General features: G+C 35.5%; 1 protein-coding gene across 1 annotated transcript; it reads left to right on the plus strand.

Annotated features, from left to right (window-relative positions):
* Window positions 1-910: 910 nt before the first annotated feature.
* Window positions 911-13,985, plus strand: LOC125681296 (serum paraoxonase/arylesterase 1-like). Its single transcript, XM_048921322.2, has 9 exons — window positions 911-1,035; window positions 4,235-4,305; window positions 4,655-4,710; window positions 5,491-5,677; window positions 8,904-9,027; window positions 9,174-9,374; window positions 11,773-11,854; window positions 13,421-13,555; window positions 13,690-13,985. The coding sequence occupies exons 1-9, from the start codon at window positions 971-973 to the stop codon at window positions 13,858-13,860; spliced, it is 1,092 nt and encodes a 363-aa protein (XP_048777279.2). The 5' UTR covers window positions 911-970; the 3' UTR covers window positions 13,861-13,985.
* Window positions 13,986-24,012: the final 10,027 nt, after the last annotated feature.

Here is a 24,012-nt window from a genome sequence, read left to right on the forward strand (position 1 = left end):
AGCACTGCAAAGTTTGTTTATAATTAAAAAGTTTGGATGCAATAGTAGAAGTATAGCTGTAGGAAATACAGGGTGTAGAATTGAACTTGAAATAAGTTGGAATACATGACTGAACCCTTTTATGACGAAGAATGTTGCTTATGTTGACGGCATCTATTCCTTTGTTTGTAAATTTGAGCTTAAGGAACTGACGGCATGATTTGAAAGGAATATCATCCATGGTCCGTGCTGGTTTATAAAGCCTGTTGTAGGCAACATCCATAATCATAGAGTTAAGTCTATATTCAGGTGTTCAAAAATCCAAGTATAGACTAGCCATAGCTTCTTCAAATAACGTATGTAAAACCCTCAATGGAATAGAGTAAAGTTTTGTACGAATATGATGTGGACCCAATTGTCTGTTGACGTGAGGCAAAAGTGAATCAAACGTGACATCATTTATACTTGGTCTTTTATATGAACGATGTCCGTGACTGCGTTTTCGTCCTTCGGTATTGGGAAAGTATAAGTTTTACTTATATAGCAAAGGCAAACATAATCGCAATTTGAAAGAAATTGAAATAAAACTTTTATCTCATATTATATTTCAAACTCTGTAAATTAATGACTAAGGTGAAGTAAAGGAATTTATTTTCAATTAATGAATTTCCTGAAACTAAATATTAAAAAAAAAACACGTCTAAAATGAACACAGCTGTTAAACTTATTCTTTAAACAATCTGAACAAAGTACTGCAAACACTATTCATTTGAGATTTTGTTCGGGTACTTAACAGGAGACATTCACAAACATTATTCAAATCAAGTGATATCTTTTATTCAAGATAAGTAATAAGATATTTAAGTAACCACTTTTAGGGTAATGAATACACCAAAACGGCGCCTCATAAAAACAGTGTCTCGATCCCGACCTGATTAAACTCGATCCAACTCAGGATACATTCAGCTCTTCTTGGTCATAAAAAGGAATCATGATTTGGAAAACGCTCTTTGGGCTTTTAATGGCATTGTCATTCACATTTATTTTCAAAATGGTGTAAGTATAGCTTAATATAACTCCAAACTATGAGGTGTTTTCAGTCTATGTAAAAGTGACACAGTTTACAGTGACCTCAAAGTATTTAGACAGCATTTTCTGTTATGTCAATACATCCGTTTTGTCACAAAGAATGAGAATGTAAATGCACCAACCAACACTAGTGACTTAGATATGATGCAGGAATGTTTACGAAAAACAATGACAATTTTCAAAATGCATAGAGTAAAATATTGTTCGAGCGTGATATTGCCTACTTTCATTTTCTGTTACTTATTTCGCTTCATTTAACACTGACATACCCTCCGTTAATGTTTTAATGCCGTATAATAAGTACCTCTAGTGTAGAATGCATAACGAAAAATGGTTTCATCAAGAAATTGGAGCATTGTTTTGATGTTATTTTTATTTGTTAGAAGATAGCATTCAGATTAGCAGATCAACAGTTCAAATCTTTATTTGTACAAGCTTATGTGTTAAAAAAGATTAGAATGTTAGCGCCGCATCTTACTATGTAAGTAGAGATTGTGAGAAATGTTTAAAGCAACACAAGCTGTAACTAACGATATTTTACAACTATCCAAGTTTACACCAATTAACACACATCGGTAAAACTAATATAATCTCCTCAATACCATTTAAACATCAGCAAAATAAACAAGGGGGTATTGCTTGAGAGCAAACCAACAATGAACGTGTCGTATAATCGTCATAGCCTCGGATACAATCGTCATGGGAACGATGATTACCGAACTTCATCGAGTTGCTGAGACCGAGGTCATAGAAAAATGGAAACTGACGTTTCCTTTGTTTTAAGATATTACATCGTGTCATGGTTGACTTTAAAGTATTTTAAGTGTAACAAAGTAATAATTACGCAAGTGTGCCCCTAGAATAAATTTTGATACTGAATTTGTTATAAAATTGGCAAATTTAATTGTTTACAAATCTGACAATTGCGCAATGCTCCTCTTCCACATTTTTCCGAACTGGTGTCCTCCGCGGTCAAAGCACGACGGAGATTACAAAAGGAAATTACTGACAGGAAGACAAGACTTCACAAATCACATTTTCTGCTAATTTCACGAGTTTATTGCTTCAGATAGTGAGATCATAAATGATATTCGATTTCTTTTTTTATTTTCAAGTTATTTACTGTCATTTACTTCTTGTATTGATTTAATCAATTATAAAATTTCTATCATAGTGCTTTAAAAGTCATAGGAGAGGATTTTCGAAAAAAAAAATAATTTACATGAAAATATGTTCTACTTTAATGACTTAATTATATAAGAAATTTTAAAGTAACAGACGCTACGGATCGTCAAATGTGAAGTATCAAAATAGTATGATGAATTATCTCCCTTGCTTGATGACGTCAAACGAAAACAAAAACTGTAGGTTTTAGCCATCAAAATGGTTCAATGTGCTTGAATTCAATTTTTATGTCTCAATGTACTTTCTTCAAAGGATCCAACGTTCAGAAATAGTTGGGTGCGAAATCTATATTGGGATCATTTCAAAGTTACACAGAACTCGAAGTTATGTGACAATGGATTTATATGGGTTTCAAATAGACCGACATTGTCAAAATATATGGGTATGAAAACTTAAATCTTCGATCAGACGTTCTTACAACTATTTTCAACTACGGACCTAATGCATGTGTGACGAAGACGGAAAAAATCCTCCAAAATGTCAACTGCGTTATTCAAACGCGTAATGGCCGTAGTACATTATTGTTTAGTATTTACATGATTTACACTGTATGAAACAGTCACATAAAGCTCTTCTGATCAGAACATATTTGTCTAGATATATAACTAGACAAATTGAAGATGAATATATCTAGCGTTGCACATGTATTTTGAACGTTGCATGATCAGATCCCACGCACCCCATCCATCTTGTATGAGAGATAATGTTCCCTCAAAATGACGGAGCGATATTGATATTACAAGTTAGTATAAAATGTGAAATAAACCACGTTTTTATGTTCATGCATGAGTTGGTTGTACATTTTCTTATCATTAAACAAATTTGCACATCGGTTTTAATGAGAACATTTTTAAGACAAAAAAGAGATAGCATTTTATGGAGTAAAGTGATAGAAAATCATCCATCATATAGGCCATAATGTAGCAAATTTTCTTGTAAGGGAATGTTAAGTAGACACTTAAATAATTATATCCACCTGTTATACTAAAATAGCTGCACATGATATATGTAAAAGTCCAAAGAAAATGAATTCAAAATACAGCGCCTGCGATGTGTGCACAGGATTTCTCATCTGGCTAAATAATGTTTCGGAGTTGGAGTGGGATTTAGGCACGTAGAACCGGGGATAAGTGGGGATTGCCTCCTTTTTTGACACCGACAACTATCTTAAATTTTCATATGCAAATAAAAATATATTAGGTACCTGACACCTCCAGTTTTGGTAGTAGTCGAGAATGAGAAGAATGTAAGCTTGAAAGATGTGAATTGAACCCAAATAACAAATGATGAGTGCTTGCCCCTCCATGGAATGTTTCAGAAATTAAAGGATGAGGGGAAAATGAGACAGAGGCAATTTTAGGTTGAATCAGAAGCATTTAGAAATTATAGATCGATATTGAAAACGTTATGTTGTTGTATTGCCAAGCTTTATTCTAAAATATACATGCAAGACTTATTGATAGCGTAATTGATACAGAGTTTTGCCTCCTTTGTGGATCGAACCTTGGACATCTAGTGCTACATCGTTCTAATAGCTAGCAGAAATATTAAATATGAAAGAAAGCATCTATATGGGTCCACTTGTAAGTCAATCTATGGGGGTCAACCTTACGATTTCTAAACTGTACATCATGTTATTCGATATGTAAGCATGCGTTTCGGTAAAAAAAAAAAAAAAAAAAGCTGGGTTGTTTTAAACCCGTGTTCTGGAATTCTTATTGCTGCTCTGCTGGATAATGTAGAAGGGATCATGGGTTGTGAAAAGCTCGGTAATAATTATCAATTAAAATGTTCCATTTATACGTACTGACTACCCTTACAAGCAATAATTTTTAATATGTATGTATAGATCTAGCCTAGTGCTTACTACGTCTGCGAATGTTAGTCAGTTAATCTTCGATTAGTTTGTTATATCAAATTAGTATCAATATGTATTGAACTACTGTATGTACTTGTCCATTATTTTCCGTATATTTTCCAGCATTTTCTTTGACTATCACAAAACCCTGTGGAATCACAGACCAGGAAAATGTCACATCGTGAAAGGAATAGGTAATACGTCAGATGATTCGCTTCTCGTCTTTTTTCAGGGTACTATGGACATGGAACATCAAGGATAAACACCATTATTCACACGTTTTAATTTACACTCTCTATGTTCAATAAACTCCATTATTCACACGTTTTAATTTACATTCTCTATGTTCGATAAACTCCACTATTCACACGTTTTAATTTACACTCTCTATGTTCGATAAACTCCATTATTCACACGTTTTAATTTACGATCTCTATGTTCGTATATCAGATGTTCTTAATGATGTCTTTTGTCTGAGTCGGTAGAGAATTCAAATACACATTGTTAGATATCCAAATATGTCTTCCACTTACTCATTTGCAGAGCATGGATCTGAGGACATGCAGACCACCCAGTCTGGTTTAACTTTCATCACTTCTGTAAGTCTTGCAGGATATTTTTCTACCAATATATTATACTCAGAATTTACCTACAAAAATAAAAACGATGAATAAATTGAAGCACATAATCTCAGTAACGGCCACAACCGCCATAAGCCCTATATCGTGATCATGTAAACGGAGTTATCCGAAGTGAAATTAGTATGCCAAGAACAATCGGTATGAAACCAGTCAAACAGCATTTGAGCCAATGATAGGTTATATTGGCAAACTACAACGTTATAGCGACCATATAATTTGCCACAATGCTGACTTTAAACGAGACTGTTGAAACACCTGCACCATCAACTTGTTTGTCAGTAGCCTGTCTCGATTTAAAAACTGGTCATACGCAGAACAAGCTCTTGCGTATTGAATGTAATTACCATATATATCATTGAGTCAAATGCTGTCTGACGTGTTTAATACGTATTGCTAGGCCGTTCTTGATACACTGATTTTGACTATGGATTACTCCATTTACCTGATCAATACAGGGCTCACGACGGGTGCTACTGGTCGACAGAGGATATTTATTCCCCCTAGGCACCTAATCCCAACTCTGGTATTTCCTGGGATCCAGGTTTGCCCAACTTTTTATTTTGTGTCCTTGTAGAAGTTATGAGATGGATCACTGTTCGTTATCTCCACCTTTCATCGAAATGCTGAAATAATTGCTTCTGATTTTATTTCGTTGAATTATTTGACTATTTGAAATTACATTTGATTACTTTTGTATACCTATTTATGGTCATTATTCTGATACTTTTATCGATGAAGGGATTTAATGCCGTCTTCAGTGGACCAGGATTTCAAGAGTATTACAAGAAAAATAATGCCAAAGGGCGGATCATGCTGTTTAACATGGAGAAACCAGAATATGGGGTCAAAGAACTAAGGATTATTGGAGAGAATTTTAATCACAGAGATTTCTTTCCGCATGGTATCAGTGTTTTGGAAGACAAAGGTAATTGTACAACAGAATGTATACATGTACCTTGAATAACAGTAGTGCGTTGTCTATTCAGTCTCCCTTCAGACTCTAAATAGTATTTCAGCTGAGGTATATCTGGTTTGAAACTAGTTTTCCACTCTTGTAGTTTTATCCAAATCATTTTGATCTTCGAGCACCAAATAATCTGGTAATAAATGAACAATGATATCGTGTACCATTTACCTATTAATGACAGTACAGGTGGACGCTATGCTCTCATGATGTTGCTTTGAAAGCAATAGTGCCTGAGTGACATCGAGGTCAATATTTATTACACAGTGGGGTTAAGGTGTCCCGAGTAAAGTTAAAATAAGAATTATAGATGTACTAAAAGTGCAGTTCAAATTGTATGATGTCACAATATAAAAGTACGTCATGACTTACAAGTCTCTATTTTCATTATATACCCATCAATGTATTGTTCTTTGATACTGTGGATTTCACAGCGTGTGATCCGGCTTTCCGGATCACACACTGTTGTTTTCTGATTCCGTATCAGTATTCTTTGAAACTGATGTCGTCACAGTGACGTCACAATGCATCAACGCAACGTTTCTTGTGGAAAATATTGACCGCGTCACAAACAAAACTGCGTACACAAAACATAATTTCACTGTATGTCTGTATTTGTGATAATTTGGATTGCATATAGTATCTTATAAATGTGGATTTAAAATGCAAAAGGGGGTATATAATGAATTTATCATTACTACAGTAACTTGATCCGAAGAGTTGGATCACGTCTCGTTGACAGGCGCGGATCATCAGATCAAACTCGACGCTTCGCATCTCATGTGATCTGATGATCCGCGCTTGTCAACTCGACGTGATCCGACTCTTCGGATCAAGTTACTATAATAATAATATATATGTATCGCAGGAAAAATGTCATATTTTCTCGTTATTTACTACACCGTTATCCAGCTTTCAAGCTGTATAAATCTGTTTGTGAGATGATTTTTTCCCAGTTTTCTTCAATGATATATAAGTCATGTTTTTATACATAAATAATTTAGTTTATTATATGATTGAATAATTCCTAGCTCTCTAATTGGCTGAGATCCAACAATGTAGAAATCATACTACGTTATGTTTACCAGCACATGACCTTCCAGGTGAACATAAGGAATTATTTTTTCCACATAGGACCAAAAATAGACCTTCCAGGTGAACATAAGGAATTATTTTTTCCACATAGGACCAAAAATAGACCTTCCAGGTGAACATAAGGAACTAATTTTTCCACATAGGACCAAAAATAGGTCGTTGAAACTTACAATTAAAGCAAAGAAAATCTTGAAGGGTTTTTTAATCATTTAATCATATAATAAAAAAATTATTGCTGTTTTTGAGGTCAATACGATGATTTAGCCACCTTCGAAGTATAATATTCACCGAGCCCGAAGGGCTCGGTGAATATTGTACTCCTCAGGTGTCTAAATCATCGTATTGACCTCAAAAACAGCAATAATTATATAGTGCATGACAGTAATCTCAATATTACATTGTGACCTTGAAATCACCCCGATATGTATAGCCATTTAGAATAAAGAAAGCAAATCATGTGTACATGTACATATCGACTTGGCACAGGTGAAAGATGACGAAAGTTTATTTCAATCAAGGCATATTCCAAAAGATAACTACTTGCAGATTTAGGATTTTGATACAGAAGGTATGATTTTTTTGCCTCGTTTAGATAAAATTTGACAGTGAATGTTAGAAATGCCCAACATTTGAATCAAGATTATAGAAATTCCTAGATAAAAGAGGATATTTTACCTGTCCTGATCAATATTTAAATTTATCATATCATTGTCGACATATCATGCCCAAACTGCAAATCATGTAAGCACATCTTTCACCTGTGCTGTGGTGATATGCAGCTGAAAATCTAGCCGATCAAAAAGCTCTACGTCCTTTGTATGATGACGTATTACTTAAGCGAGGGATTTCCCCACGTGATACAATATTTGTTTATGTATTGGCAAATGAAATTTCGTATAGTTATTTGACGCTTGAAAGAATTTTACGTTAAGTTGAACATGAAAGGTGAAGATAACGAACAGAGATCAATCTCATAACTCCTACAAGCAATACAAAATAGATAGTTGGGCAAACACTGTTTGCTGTGATAAAATTTAAAAATTCATTTCAAAATTAAGGATTATCTCCCTCATGCATAGCTCTTATCCGTACAGGAATTTGACACCAGTCTTTGGCACTCTGTTTTCCTTTTAGTTCTTACAAGTTTATTGTTAGTTCGGATTTCAATAATTTCGGCTTGATCATCACTAAAGAGACATTATTTGTCGAAATGCGCATCTGGTGCATCAAAATTGGACCGTATAAGTTTTTCATATGATAGGAGTTATGAGATTGGTCACTGTTCGTTATCTTCACCTTTCATGATAAATCCAGTCACTATCAATTCTATATAATAGAACTTGTTTCCATGATTTTGTTTTCCTTAGGCATTAAATCTAGCCATAACAACAAGAACTCACTGTTTCATAAACACGAACATGATGTATACTAATAGTTTATTTGTTGTAAATATTAGCAACAGAGCTATTAAAGTTAAAGTTTGGTTTACCTGTGCTACTTCATTCGATACAATTAAAATTGACATTATTCATACAATAAGTAGGTGTATTTTGATTACATGTACTTACTTGATTTTGATTCATATTTTCTAAAAATTCTTAATGCCAATTTTGTTGCTTCTAACGTTATTTTATTTTCCTTAAACTCTTCTGGTAAATGAGAGTGAAGATAACGAACAGTGATCAATTTCATAACTCTGAAAAGCAATGCAGTTCGGTTAGGCTATTGGTGAATGTATAGATGTACCTCTGTGTCCTTCGCACCATATGGTGTTACAATGAAAAGGTACCTCACAACGTACTCTCCAAATGAAAAGTTTATAGTTCTGACACTCGGCATAATAATGACCAGTCACTAATATTATTTCATAGAATAGACGACGTCATCCAATGAAATTCCTAGGATTTATAATGTGATGCATTAATTCTAAAAAGAAAACAATGCCTACAATAATCAATATGAATTTTACATGATTGTCAAAACAAAACCCTATACTATTTTTTTTTAAATATAAAACATTGGATTTCCTTTAAGACTATCTACGAAGTAGGTATGTGTGATTTTCTAAAAACATTTTTGTTCACCACTGTAGGTACGGTGCTTCTTTTCGTTGTGGTACATCGAGCAGAAGAAGACACTGTGGAAAAGTTTGAGTTTCTGGAAAAGACCTTAGAATTAAAACATTTCAAAACTTATACAGGAACACTGGTTCACATGTAATGTTCTAATTTTGAAAATCAACCAATATTATTCATTGTTCATAGAAACGATTTCCATTGGAAGACGATACGTAACGTTAGGCTAATATCACAAATTGTATCAGGCGGAATACTATAGCGGCTAACACCACTCTCTGTTTCAGACTGAATGATGTAGTGGCAACAGGACCAGATACGTTTTATACAACAGACTACGCTTATTATCGCAATTCTTTAGGACATCTTTTGGAAGGCATGATAGGATTTCACTTCGGTCATATTCTATACTATGATGGCAAAGAATTCGAAATAGTTTCAGAAGCAACGTATTTTCCTAATGGGATTGCTGGCTCAAATGATGGAAAGTAAGTGTGATGTAGTAATTATTTTAATGGAAATGATCGCCATGGTAGCTCGGTAGAACTGTTTAGTATCTTATGGCTCAGATGCTGGAAATGATAGCCATCTTAAAAATATGTCTTTACATTTTTCAGCATATAAAACGATAATACAAGAAAAACAACCAATCATAAACCTCAGATTACTAATTCTCTTATCAAAACAAACCACGAAGTATATACACAAGCATTACAGTTATTTACTGCTTTCGATAAAATTTGCACTGTAAATCCAAACATTGACTTATCCCTTCTTTCTGATTATGCACTCGTCATTAATGTTTGAATGTTATTGGTCGATTGGACTGGACACAATAGAGACACAACCCTGTCTTAACCTGGGTCTGGACACAATAGAGAACCAAACCTGTCTTATACTGGGTCTGGACACAATAGAGATCCAACCTATCTAAGCCTGGGTCTGGACACAATAGAGAACCAAACCTGTCTTAGCCTGGGTCTGGACACAATAGAGAACCAACCCTGTCTTAGCCTGGGTCTGGACAAAATAGAGAACCAACCCTGTCTTAGCCTGGGTCTGGACACAATAGAGAACCAATCCTGTCTAAGCCTGGGTCTGGACACAATAGGAAATCAACCCTGTCTTAGTCTGAGTCTGGACACAATAGAGAACCAAACCTGTCTTAGTCTGGGTCTGGACACAATAGAGAACCAATCCTGTCTTAACCTGGATCTGGACACAATAGAGAACCAAACCTGTGTTAGCCTGGGTATGGACACAATAGACAACTAACCTTGTCTTAGATAGAGAACCAACCCTGTCTAAGCCTGGGACTGGACACAATAGAGAACCAACCAAGTTTTATACTGGGTCTGGACACAATAGAAAAACAACCCTGTCTTAGCCAGAGAACCAACCCTGCCTAAGCCTATGACTGGACACAATAGAGAAATAACCAAGTCTTATACTGGGTCTGGACACAATAGAGAATCAACAATGTTTAAGCCTGAGACTGGACACAATAGAGAACCAACCCAGTCTTATACTAGGTCGGAACACAATAGAGAACAAACTCTGTGTTAGTCTGAGTCTGTACACAACAGAGAACCAAACCTGTCTTAACCTGAGTCTGTACACAATAAAGAACTAACCCTATCTTAGCCTGGGTCTGGGCACAATAGAGAACAAACCCTCTGTTAGCCTGGGTCTGGACACAATAGAGAACCAAGCCTGTCTTAACCTGGGTCTGTACACAATAGAGAACTAACCCTGTCTTAGCCTGGGTCTGGACAAAATAGAGAACCAAACCTGTTTAAGCTTGGGTCTTGACACAATAGAGAACCAATCCTGTCTTAGCCTGGATCTGGGTACAATAGATAAGTAACCCTCTATTAGCCTGGGGCTGGACACAATAGAGAGCCAACCCTGTCTTAGTCTGGGTCTGGACACAATAGAGAACCAAACATGTCTCAACCTGGGTCTGGACACAATAGAGAACTAACCCTGTCTTAGCCTGGATCTGGACAAAATAGGGAACCAACCCTGTCTTAGCCTGGGTCCAGACACAATAGAGAACCAACCCTGTCTACGCCTGGGTCTTGACACAATAGAGAACCAACCCTGTCTTAGTCTGGGTCGAGACACAATAGAGAACCAACCCTGTCTTAGCCTGGGTCTGGACACAATAGAGAACCAACCCTGTCTTAGTCTTGGGCTGGACACAATAGAGAACCAAACCTGTGTTAGCATGAGTCTGGACAGAATAGAGAACTAACCTTGGCTTAGCTAGAGAACTAAACCTGTCTAAGCCTATGACTGGACACAATAAAAAACCAACCCAGTCTTATACTGGGTCTGGACACAATAGAGAATCAGCAATGTCTAAGCCTGGGACTGGGCACAATAGAGAATCAACCCTGACTTAACCTGAGACTGGACAAAATAGAGAACCAACCCAGTATTTGACTGGGTCTGGACACAATGGAGAACCAACCCAGTCTTATACTGGGTCTAGACACAATAGAAAACAAACCCTGTCTTAGCCAGGGTCTGGGCACAATAGAGAACCAAGCCCGTCATAACCTGGGTCTGGACACAATAGAGAACCAACCCTTAGACTATCTTAAAACACGACTTAACAGGGTAGTGGAGTTTAAAAATGTAGCTGACGTGTGAGGGAATGAATTTTGCGATAAGATTTCATTAAAATTATCAATTGTTTATGTCTAGAAAATATGATGTGTTTTCAAAGTCCGTCAGTACATAACGGTATTCTTTTAGACCAGTGACTCACTATTACTATGCCAGTGGCACACTATTACTATGCCAGTGACTCACTATTACTATGCCAATGACTCACTATTACTATGCCAGTGAAACTCATGTGATTATGTGTCTTTACAGACTTGTGTATGTAGTATCCAGTTTGGGTAAAATGTTGCTGGTGTACAAGAGAGAGGAAAACAACAGACTTACTAAAGTAAATGTAAGTGGGCTGTCCAACACTATCATAACAATATCGTGTCATGTATATGTTGGCAAACGTTTACACTTTAAGTGCCTGTTATTAAACATCTTTGACTAGAGGGTTTTTAAGTTTTACTTTTTATTACACATTCCTCCTTCTCTTTCAATGATAGACGTTTAGGCCTTTTTAAATAGGGGTGTATCCATTAGGTAAATATTGACACTACATTCACGTTTGTAAAAGATGATTGGGTTTAACATTAACCAATATGAAAAAACCTAGAAAGGATACACAATCAAGAATAGGGCAAACACGAATGCCTGATGTTAGGATCAGTCGTCTAGGAGGAATAAACATCCTCTGTTGACCAGTCTCATCTGCCATGAGCCCTCTATCTTGATCGGGCAAACGCAGCAATCCTCAGTCAAAATTAGGACAAAACGAACGACCTAAGGATGTATGTGGAACACATCAGACAATATTCAAACTATCAACAGGTGAATTTGCAAAATAAGATCATTATAACAACCATACAAGGTTTCCAAAAGCTGATTTTAAGCGAGACTGTTTTAAAGCCCATCACATCAATGTATTTATCAGTCGCCTACCCCAGTTTAAAAATTCAACATACATTTTGTACCCAGAATATGTCCTATCGTATCGAATCATTTAGGAGACATAAACATCATCTGCAGATAAAGCAGGAATATTGCTACATAAATATGGAAAGTTGACGATGGAGAAGCTGAGGTCGTTCCTTTATCACAAGGCTGAGGTCGTTCCTTTATCACAAAGGTGAGGTGTTAGTGTGCCACTTGCTATTCAGTAAAACATCCAAACATCAATAACGTTCTACGGATTTGGGATCGTGACGAAATAGCAGTGCAAAGTTTCCTTGAAATATTATTTTATTATACCTCTATAAGATCTAGGAAATCAGTAGAGACTGAGTTGGCTCTTCTGACATATTTATGGTGGATTTCAAATCCACAAATTTCTATAGCTGGGGAAAATGAAGGATGAACTTTTTAAAAATAAGAATAGACATTGAAATGAAGAGAGGCGAAAATTATTTTATTTAAAACATACCTTTATTCAAAACGTATAGCAAAGTGTTGGATATTTTAGAATTCGTTCGTCTCGAAGTGGACGCCATGTGAAAGTCCATTAAATTATCTCCATTTAAATCTACATTTCATTCTTACTCTTTTTCACTCATATATAGAAGTCACCTGGTTTAGGTGAAATAGCACGCATTTCGTCAGGGAGAAATATCTGTTGTCCCACAACATGGGACCTCCTTATCGGAAGAGCCGTGTCGTTCATTTTTAATATCAGGTAACTGACAAAAAAGGTTATTACCCATGATAAACGTCTTTAACCTAGCGCAGGGATCGAAACTTGAACCTGGTCTGCCGATTGCGAAGCAAGCGTCATAACCAAGTGGCGACCACGATGGTTTCTTCCGTCTTTTATAGGCATGCAAGGTGTTAATGCACATGTCCTTTATAGCATATACAAATGGTGAAATAAAACCGTAAAGCATCCCTTAATATATATACTTTTTATTTTATACTTGAGCAGAATATTGAGATTGATACCTTCCCAGACAATCCGATGGTCGATCCTACAACAGGAGATGTGCTCCTTGGATGTCAGCCCATAGGACATAAAGGCTTACAGCATGTCTCTAATCCAGTTAACCCAGGTGTGTCGCAGGTAATGCATGACTTTCATTAAATGCAGAGATGTTAATCTGACAGAAACGTCAATATCGAATATGAAATAATACTTTCATGAAATTTATTTGTTATCCCCCGTTTCAGTTTTTAAACAATTTGCTTAATATGTAGGTGTTGGTGGTACACATGGACAAGACTGGTGTTAATATGACAGGGGTCACGGAGCTGTTCTCAGATGACCTTGAACTTTATGGTTCCAGTTCAGCAACATTATATAAGAACCGTATGTTGATTGGTACAGTGTGTCACAAAACGATGTACTGTGAAGTTAACACATTGTGAGACGTACAATTGATATTCACCCATGTACGACATATAGAATGGTTATGAGTTCGACCCCTTTACAATGTTCTATATTGAGCTATCTCTGTTAGCTGTAACATGTGTAAATAAAATGCAGACAATCACATTGGTTAATATTTTACTTTTCACACAATTTTCTTCAACAATCCCCTCTATCTCATAAGATACTGGAAAAATACACTTACTATGGTATTGCGATTTTTCAAACTTTAGGATGACAACTTGATTACAAGCCGGGTCTATGAATGAAGTAGTGTTCTGTGCAATACGATTGTTGTGACTCGGTCAGAAGATGTGATAGAATATGTACACATATATTCTATTATTTCTCTTATAGACAAATACCGTACTTCCCATTAGAAATTCAAAATGCATCTAAGGAAAACATTGGGATGATTCGACTTGGCAATTGGCCAAATTTACCCTAAATATGGCATTTCTCAAACACTTTCAGGCATAAATTTTCTGACAACAAAAAAATTCTGCTCATATAATTTCTGATTTTATTTCATTTTTACAATAAGTCACGTAATAACTAAAATATTGAATAGTAAAAAATATACCAAATGAGGTTAAATCTGAAACTATGTCAAATTTTCTAACCCTACCCCGTCCCTTTGAGAAAAGAATTTTAAGAGTTACTGTCAGCAGAGATAAACTACTGACCGTACCATAACTTAACTGATTAAGCATTCCAAAGTTACCCCTTTGAGCATTCAACATCACAATACTAGAAGTTTCTATGGGCCATTTAAGAATGATCTATTGTGTGTGCTCTTGCAGTTGACCTTTTTGCACTCACAATGATTGCCTAATATTTAGTTATTTTTCATACAATTTCTTGTAATAACTGAACCCAATATATTACCTATATACATTTGTTTTATAGAAATTGATATCACTATACAGTATAATACACCAAATATGGTTAAATAAAATTTGCATGACTCAATAAATAATTAATATCAATGGAAAGAGAGCCATGGACTGTCCATGGATCACTAAGTCCATCTGAGCCATCTTTCCCTACACATAGGTATGTCTTTCATAAGTTTAAGAGCCCTAATTGCCAAAAACTCACTATTGGATAGCTGAGAATGCATGTATATTGCATTAACTAACTGTGATTTTCCCCAAGTGAAGGTCTGTGTTCACTGAATGTATAAGGGAGAGGGGCTGGGTAAATTAGTTCAGTTATGAAACTTTTCTATGAATTTGCTATACATTAATGTATCAATGATGTATGTTTCAATTAATTTTTGATTTACAAAGAAAATTCAAACACATTGATTGAAGTTATAAAATTGGTATTCTATCATGTACACATTTTTTACTAATACATGTATATCAAAGAGAGAATAATCAGCAGTGAAATTTCCCTTACATTTACCATTATGCAATATTATTGTCTTTCAAAAGGCATGTACATGTAATACACGAGTACATGTACTTGTTTCCCCTTAAATTCACAATTTAGTCTAAAGTATGTTGCACAACATCCACTGCTCTGAGCTCATAAGTGAATTAATGTTTTTCATCCAAGTCCCAAATTTTGCAGTACTTCTTTGATCTCCGGAACTTGATCAAATATTTTTAAATTTGTGGAATTGTGGGGGTCCAGGGGATATGTCATCACCAATGTAAATGGAGTACCTGTTCAAAATATAGATATACATTTAAATATTGCAAAAAAAAATGAATATCTGATATACTCAGTATTGTCTTTACAAATGTTGTCTGGTGTTAAAATCTAAAAAAAAAAAAAAAAAAAAAAAAAAAAAAATAATCTTTAAAAATGTGGTACCTTTTTTTCTGTTGAACTTGTTGACTCGAAACCCAATTCAACCTGCACTGGTCCTATCCAACCTCCATTGGTCCTCGGGCTGATGCCTAGAAAAAAAAGATCATCATAATGGATATTTGCACAGTTAGGTGTCGTCAACTTCCCACATTTATGTAGCAATATTCCATTATCACCTGCATATGGTGTTTATATATCTCAACTGATTCGATATGGAAGAGTTTGTTCTGGGTATAGTCAGTTTTTAAATCGAGGTAAGCTACTGACAAACAAGTTGATGGTACAGGGATTTCAACAGTCTCGATTGAAGTCAGCATTTCGGAAATTCTATGGTCGTTATAACGATCTAATTCGTCAATACAACCTCGCATTGGGTAAAATGCTGTCTGACGTGTTTCATACCGATTGTTAAGCCGTTCTTGGCACACTGATTTTGACTGCGGATAACTCCGTTTACCTGATCAGGATATGGGGCTAACGGCGGGTGTGAACGGTCAACAGGGGATGCTTACTCCTCCTAGGCACCTGATCCCACCTCTGGTGTGTCCAGGGGTCCGTGTTTGCCCAACTATCTATTTTGTATTGCTTGTAGGGGTTATGAGATTGATCACTGTTCGTTATCTTCGCCTTGCATCATACCATTGAGTAATTAGAGTGTGTCAGACAATGTGAATTTTGAAATTGTGTCTCAACACACATTCAGTGAAAATTTAAATACTGATGTTTTAAAATTATATATTGCAATATGAGATGACATATATGTTTTCATAAAAGCCATAGACTCATATATGTTTCATTATAGAATTAAACAATCTTTTTGAAAAATTTATCGATGTGTAAACTCCGGACATTTTACTCACAAACTGAATAAAAGTGCGAAACACGAAACCCCAGGTTTGATATATTTCTTAAATCTCTTAAATTTCATGTATACTATAGCCTAGAGAATTATAATTCAACACATGTCCCTCCCCCGTCCCCTTCCACTTTCTATCCGGTTCCCCCATACCCCTACATAGTAGATCTATACAGATATTTGTTTTTAATTACTTTGATGCATGTAGTTCAAGGTATGTTATTTTCATGACGGTTATTTTCATAACGATTTTTTCATAATAAAAGAGACAAACTTGTGAGAGCCCATGTTTACAAATGTAGTATACATATACAATTACGTGACCAGGTGGGAGTTATATTTTAAGCACACATGGAATACATAAATACATACAAATTAATACATCTACTGTATGTTGTATGTTTAAACTTACAAATGTTATTATAAATCGCGTTGTGAAATAGCAGAGGAAATGTGAGTTGAACTTTTGAATACAAATTTATGGCATTTTTTTTCACTCACCAAACGAAACTATAATTTCGTTGACCAAGTTGAATGAATCCATCAAATTCCTCTTCTTGGGAGAAACTTTGTTTAGCCTCTCAATGACTGCATAAACAATATTTAATCTCGCAGCATGCAGCACTCGGACATTACGATGCATCAATCAACAACTTTGTGTACGTTGCGCATCTATACATGGATTGGTGGTTTAACATTTCGTTTGGCAAAAAGTACCACACAGACGAAACATTTGATCTAGATGATCTACCATTATTACAGACATTGACGTAAACTTATGTGGTGTGTGCTGATTTTCTCTAGGCGAGTCAGTCACAGCAACAAAACACCTACGGAACACCTTTTTCTTTTTCAACTATTCTATATGACGGACTAAGGAATTCCGGAAAATAGATTCACGTGAAAATACACAATTTTTACTGATCACGTGGTTGCAATCCGTCGCTACCTTAACATCTCTCTCGAGAATATTTCACTCATATTGAGACATCACCAAGACCGCTGAAGGCCTTCAAAGAGCAAGGTACATTAAGGCCCAAATTTCGCCACAAAATTAGGATAAATTTAAAATGTGGTTTCACTTGGTTTAATCATTATGATTATGCACTAGGGCATTGGCCCTGATGATACATGTGGAAATTAGTGACGTAATATGTTCTGTGACGTCATTTTCCTTATCTCCGATTGACATGATTTACCGAAATCGCCGAAATTAGCCGTTTTTTATGCCTTTGAAACCATTTTAAAAATAGAGCACATGCAACAACCGCAAAGATGTTTTGTGTACAAATTAATCATGTTGAAAGTCAATAATGAGCAAAATTTCGACTTGGTTGTTAAATGAGCAGACTATTAAATTTAACGTTTAACCATTTCCCGCGTTCATCTGTAATACAAATTTTAACGTTGATGGTGTTCATATATACAAGCTTAATGAATAAATAATATGCATATGTACAACATATTAAATTTTATAAGATTCTACGTAGTTTGCATTGAAGAAGATAGTGTGTGATCAGAGAATTGGAATCTTCGACACTGATATTTCCGATTCCAATTTTATGTTTGATATAGATACGTAATGATATCAACGCAATTAATGTAACCCTGCTGAAAGAGTGAATGTTGGTAGTTGATAGATAAACGATGTAGTATCTAGATATCTAAATTAAAACTCATTTGTAAGCTACAAGATAAAGTATACGCATGTATTGTGTGTTCCAAGAGGACAAAACCCGGTGAACCCCGATCATTACATGTAAAAAAAAATAGATAAAAAACATTTCTTAAGAAAACATTTTTAGTAGAAAAGAACGACTTGACTGCATTTGCAATCAATGTCAACAGATCTACAACTCTAATCGTTTCATACTTATATTTTCGTAAGCATTCAGTATTACCATAAAGGGGGGTGGGATAAATCAAAATTCGCATGTAAAATTTATGGAAAAACTACATTCTCAAAACAAAAGAACGTGTGCCAAATTCCCCTGTTGCTACGTCGCTGTATTGATTATTTGTTTATAAAATCGCCTTACATTTATCGATAACTGACGCACGTGTTCTGTGATATAGTCTTATTTAAAAATACATGATAGCCAGTCATTGGTTACTATTTTCATCATTAAATCGTGGAACTGGTGTTGAAGTATTATAACGCGATTTTCACACATAAGGAGAACTTTCTTTTCCTTCATTTACACTCTAGCAATCCCACTCACCGTCGGTCACTTAGCATTTAGTGGCATGTGCACAAAACACCGCTTAATGACTATATCCGAATCATGCGCGGATCTAGAGCGGAGGTCCGGACACCCCCCTCCCCTCTGGAATTAGAGTTGCATGTAATTTGTGCACAAAGTAATGAGGACTAAAGCAGAGCACAATATTATCATTTGTATAAAACTGGAACGATTGTTTGATATCCTTTTCCCAATATATACTGTACATAATTACCGGTGATTATTGTAAACATTCTAACCAAGCAGTATTCTTGGCTTTTTTCAATTTAAATTTCACTAGAAATCTTCGTGGAAATAATGTAAGTTCTCAACAAAGCACAGGAATTTGAATACAGCGCGGTAATAATATATTAATTTTAGCAAATCATGATATTTTGTAGCATTAAAGCTTGAACACTCGGTTAGCCGACGTTTTAGAAATAAAATAAAAGTATTGAACAATTGTTCAATGTGTTGTAATCGTACACTACCATTATTTGGAGACGGTAGCGAAATGAAGAAATCAAACATAACTCTCCGAAATTTCGCTGCATTTAGATAAATGAAGTACGTCAGTCGCGTGTCATTTACTACAGAAGAAAATCACATATTCCCAGATCCATGGAAATCGTACAGCATGCAGAAAGTACCCTGAATATGTGTCTGACACAATCAAGTGAAGAAGTCCTTGTACACAACGATGGCTTCGAAAAACATGTGCCGGTCATGGTCACGGTCTGATGATATCGTGGCACTTTTGCACGATGATGAATATCTAATATGAATGTAAGATCGAATAAAACTTAATTGGCTGTTTTATAATAATTTAATTATATACATATTTTTAAGTATAATATTTTCTATAATTTTACGTTCTGTAGTCATTTTCTTGAGATCGATTAGGTGAACAACGTGAACAAGCATACGATATGAGCGCCGAGTTTATCTGAAACAAAAATATTTGGTAAACAATGCGCACCCCCTTTTTTTTTTACACCAAAAATCCTTGAAAAAAGTGCATATCATATTCGACAAAATATGGTTCTATGTTACACATCGACGTATTCTTCATGATATTCAAGCATACATGTGATGGTTTGATGAGAGACTCAGGAAAAAGAGGCTAGATTTGGTCATAAAATTTTCATTTATTTGTCTCAAATGAACAATTTGCATCTAGATTTTTCCCCCGGACTCCCATCCTCTTTAAGAGGGGACAACCCCTCTCAAACTCTTCCCCTCGTCGCATCGCGACTCGGCCGTCTACTTTCAGCAGCCGGACTAGTCACAAATCAGCAGGACTAGTAAATTATAGATTCTAGTAGTCCTTTTCACTAGTATAGTGAAAAAACTTAGTGTCAAAAACTGATTAGATCTTACACTTTTCATTATTTTGACAATTGCTGGAAAATATAAATATCTTTGACTGACGGCATTATATATGCTGATGCACTGTCATAGTGATTGACTTTGGTACTGTTAATAGACAGTCTCTGCTTCATTCACCATTAGAAACTGGCCGAAAGGGAATTGTTGAATGATTTATTAGATAGGGAAACCAAAGTTGTTTTCATATCTCCGACTAAATCGGCATGTATCAAAAGGTAGAAGGGGAGGGGGGGTCAAAAATATACGATCCTCTCCCATGCGGACTTCGGACGGGGTTTGAGACAATATGATTTATGATTCAAACTTTTTTCCTTTGCGTAAATACTAATGCATTGAAAGATTTGTTATATAAAGATAATTGTCAGGAGCCTGTATATATTTTTGTTCAAATAAAGAGTGTAATTAATAGATGCAAGTGTATATGCTAAACCATTGAATATAATACCGACAAGATTATTTTTTGTTAGGTTTATCATGGTGTCAGTGTCAACTCCTGTGTAGAACTTATCACATTGTTTGTAAATCTTATCACATCCTATAACGTTTATATTCGGTCGCATTGCCATGTGTTGAATTTAAAAAAAGTTCGTTTTATAATATTTCTTTTCACATATATTCTGAATGAATTTCATGTTCTTTTTACTACATATACAATCCAATGTAGCATTGGTTAGTGCGTGTTCCTTCGCTAAAAAACATTTAGTGCGATCGAAAAAAAAAAAAAAGAACAAAGTGTACATATACACACAAGAATAACTTAAGGTAACCACGCGCTACGTACATATATGATATTCATTTAATTTAGAATAAAACAATGCAAATTGGATCCAAATGTAAATACAATGTTAAAATTGAATGAATATATATGGGTTGCTCTACAATTCTTAGATACAGTTACACTAATCGTCCTTCAAATCACAGCATCCGCGGCATCGAATCATCTACAATTGATTAAAACTTTAGGAAAAAATCAATGAAACTTTTCAAATAAAAATCATAGTGCACATTTGTTTAATAAAACTTTGAGCATATGGCGACATAAATTGGATTATTTTCATATTGAGTTCATGACATAGCTTTCTTGTTCAAGACGTCGCATAAAGTAACGTCAAAATGGCACAACGTTATCGTAAACTATACTGCATTTACATATGTATTATACATAAGTAAAGCTTTTTACGAAGACACCATAACCATTTTATGGAAGTATACACCATATGAAAGAATTTTGGGGAATATCATTTAATTTGGACGCGGGGCCAAATTTGGCCCCAAACGTACCATGTCTTTAGACCTTTACTCGGCGCTTACAGCCATTGAGTAGTGATGATTCTTTAGCGTCCACACCTACTGTGACACGGGGCATCCGTTTTTTTTAAAGGTCATATCCGAGGACCCGTGACATTCACACGTGATGCCGAGCATTTGGCGATGGAACAGTCAATACCTGTTTTAACGACTTAGAAATATGGTTTAAGTCTTATCAATGTATAAAGTGATTACAGCACGTTTGCAAATTAATGAGCATTTATGTTTTTGGCTAAAACAAATTACATGTATTCGATTTGAATGCATTCAAGATTAGTAATTAATCGTGCTTCGCTATAGCGGACCCTGACACATATTGACAGCGGTTGCTTCTTTGGACGATGTTTGGCATTAGAAGTGGATGCCTTTTAAAATTAAATCCGCGATCCTGTGTCACGGTAAAGATGTAGCATTATTTTCGTTATTTTGTCTTCTTTTGGGGGGAATCTTTGAGTCATTTACCTTTCCAAATACTTTGATGTACAATTGTATTAGCTGATTTCCCCCGGACTCTTTTTTTGAAGATATCTTTCGTCATTTGGTAAGTAATAAATGACAATTTCCAATCTCAGTCAATTTTATGTTTTTGTTCAGATATTAGACGACAGCACAAACGAGCTACGGGGAGCAGAGAGTTGGGAAATAGAAGCTTATCAACATAAAACTGTGAGCTCGAAATAAAAGACACCACAGAGTCGTCCACTTCTGCTTCTTACTTAGATATTTTATTGAAAGAAGACATTAAAGGCCAACTGACAACCTAACAGTATATGACCAACGGGATGATTTCTGCTTCTCCATCGTCAACTTCCCATATTTATGTAGCAAAATTCCATTATCACCTGCATATGGTGTTTACATCTCTCTACTGATTCGATACGTAAGAGCTTGTTCTGCATATGGTCAGATTTAAAATCGAAAGAAGCTTCTCACAAAAAAAGGTGATGGTAAAGGGGTTTCAACAGTTTCGATTAAAGTCAGGATTTTGCAAATTGTATGGTTGTTAAAACGATCTAGTTTGCGAATACCACCTATCCTTGGGTCAAATGCTGTCTGACATGTTTCATACCGATTGTTAATCCGTTCTTGCCACACTGATTTTGACTACGGATAACTCCGTTTACCTGATCAAGATATAGGGCTCACGGCGGGTGTGACGAGTCAACAGGGGACGCTTACTCCTCCTAGGCACCTGATCCCACCTCTGGTGTTTCCAGGGATCCGTGTTTATCCACCTTTCTATTTTGTATTTCTTGTAGGATTTATGAGATTGATGACTGTTCGTTATCTTCAACTTTCATTGATTGAAATAAAACTTTATTCACATTGTATTTCAGACTTAAATTAATAAATGAAATGAAGTAAAGCAATTTATTTTCAATTGATGAAATTCTTGAAACAATATAATAAACAAGAGGCTCATGGGCCATATCGCTCACCTGAATCACCTTCGCTCATATTTAAAGATTTTCCTAAATATTCGCATGCAAAACTTTGATACCTATTGTAGACCCATCCTACCCCGGGGGCCATGATTTTAACAAACTTCAATCTGCACTATGTCAGGCAGCTTTTATGTAAATCTCAGCTTTTCTGGCTAAGTGGTTCTTGAGAAGAAGATTTTAAAAGATCTTTCCTATATATTTGTATATAAAACTTTGCTCCCCTATTGTGGCCCCATCCTGTCCCCGGGGCCATGATTTTAACAAACTTGAATCTGCACTACATCAGGAAGCTTTCATGTAAATTGCAACTTTCCTGGCCCAAATGTTTTTGAGAAGATTTTTAAAGATGTTCCCTATATATCTATATGTAAACTTTGATCCCCTATTCTGGCCCCATCCTAACCTCTGGGGCCATGATTTTAACAAACTTCAATCTGCACTATGTTAGGAAGCTGTCGTGTAAATTTCCACTTTCTTGGTCCAGTTGTTTTTGAGAACAAGATTTTAAAAGATTTTCCCGATATATTTCTATGTAAAACTTTGATCCCAACTTATGGCCCCATCCTTCCCCGGGGGACCATGATGTTCACAAACTTAAATCTGCACTATATCAGGAAGCTTTCATGTAAATTTCAAATTTCCTGGCTAAGTAGTTTTTGAGAAGAAGATTTTTAAATGTTTTCCCTATATATTTGTGTGCAAAACTTTGATCCCCCCTTGTGGCCCCATCCTACCCCTGGGAGCCATGATTTTAACAAACTTATATCTGCACTTTGTTAGGAAGCTTTCATATAAATTTCAGCTTTTCTGGCTCAATGGTTCTTGAGAAGAAGATTTTTAAAGATTTTTCCTATATCTTTGTATGTAAAACTTTGATCCCCTATCATGGTCCCATCCAACCCCCGGGAGCCATGATTTGAGCAAACTGGAATCTGCATTGTGTCAGAAAGCTGGTATATAAATTTCAGCTTTTCTGGCCCAGTTGTTCTTGAGAAGAAGATTTTTAAATGTCCCACCCTATTTTTGCATTTTTGTGATTATTTCCCCTTTGAAAGGTACATGGCCCTTTATTAGAACAAACCTGAACGTCCTTAAAAGTTTACCCTAGGA

The sequence above is a fragment of the Ostrea edulis genome, chromosome 2, assembly GCF_947568905.1.
Source record: "Ostrea edulis chromosome 2, xbOstEdul1.1, whole genome shotgun sequence".
In the NCBI taxonomy this organism is placed as follows: Eukaryota; Metazoa; Mollusca; class Bivalvia; order Ostreida; family Ostreidae; genus Ostrea; species Ostrea edulis.

Bases quoted from the DNA above. Each gene is read 5' to 3' on its own strand.
- LOC125681296 (XM_048921322.2), top strand. From the start codon at position 971: ATGATTTGGAAAACGCTCTTTGGGCTTTTAATGGCATTGTCATTCACA. The intron at 9,028-9,173 runs GTAATGTTCTAA...TCTCTGTTTCAG, and splicing joins ACAGGAACACTGGTTCACAT to ACTGAATGATGTAGTGGCAA. The intron at 13,556-13,689 runs GTAATGCATGAC...CTTAATATGTAG, and splicing joins TTAACCCAGGTGTGTCGCAG to GTGTTGGTGGTACACATGGA.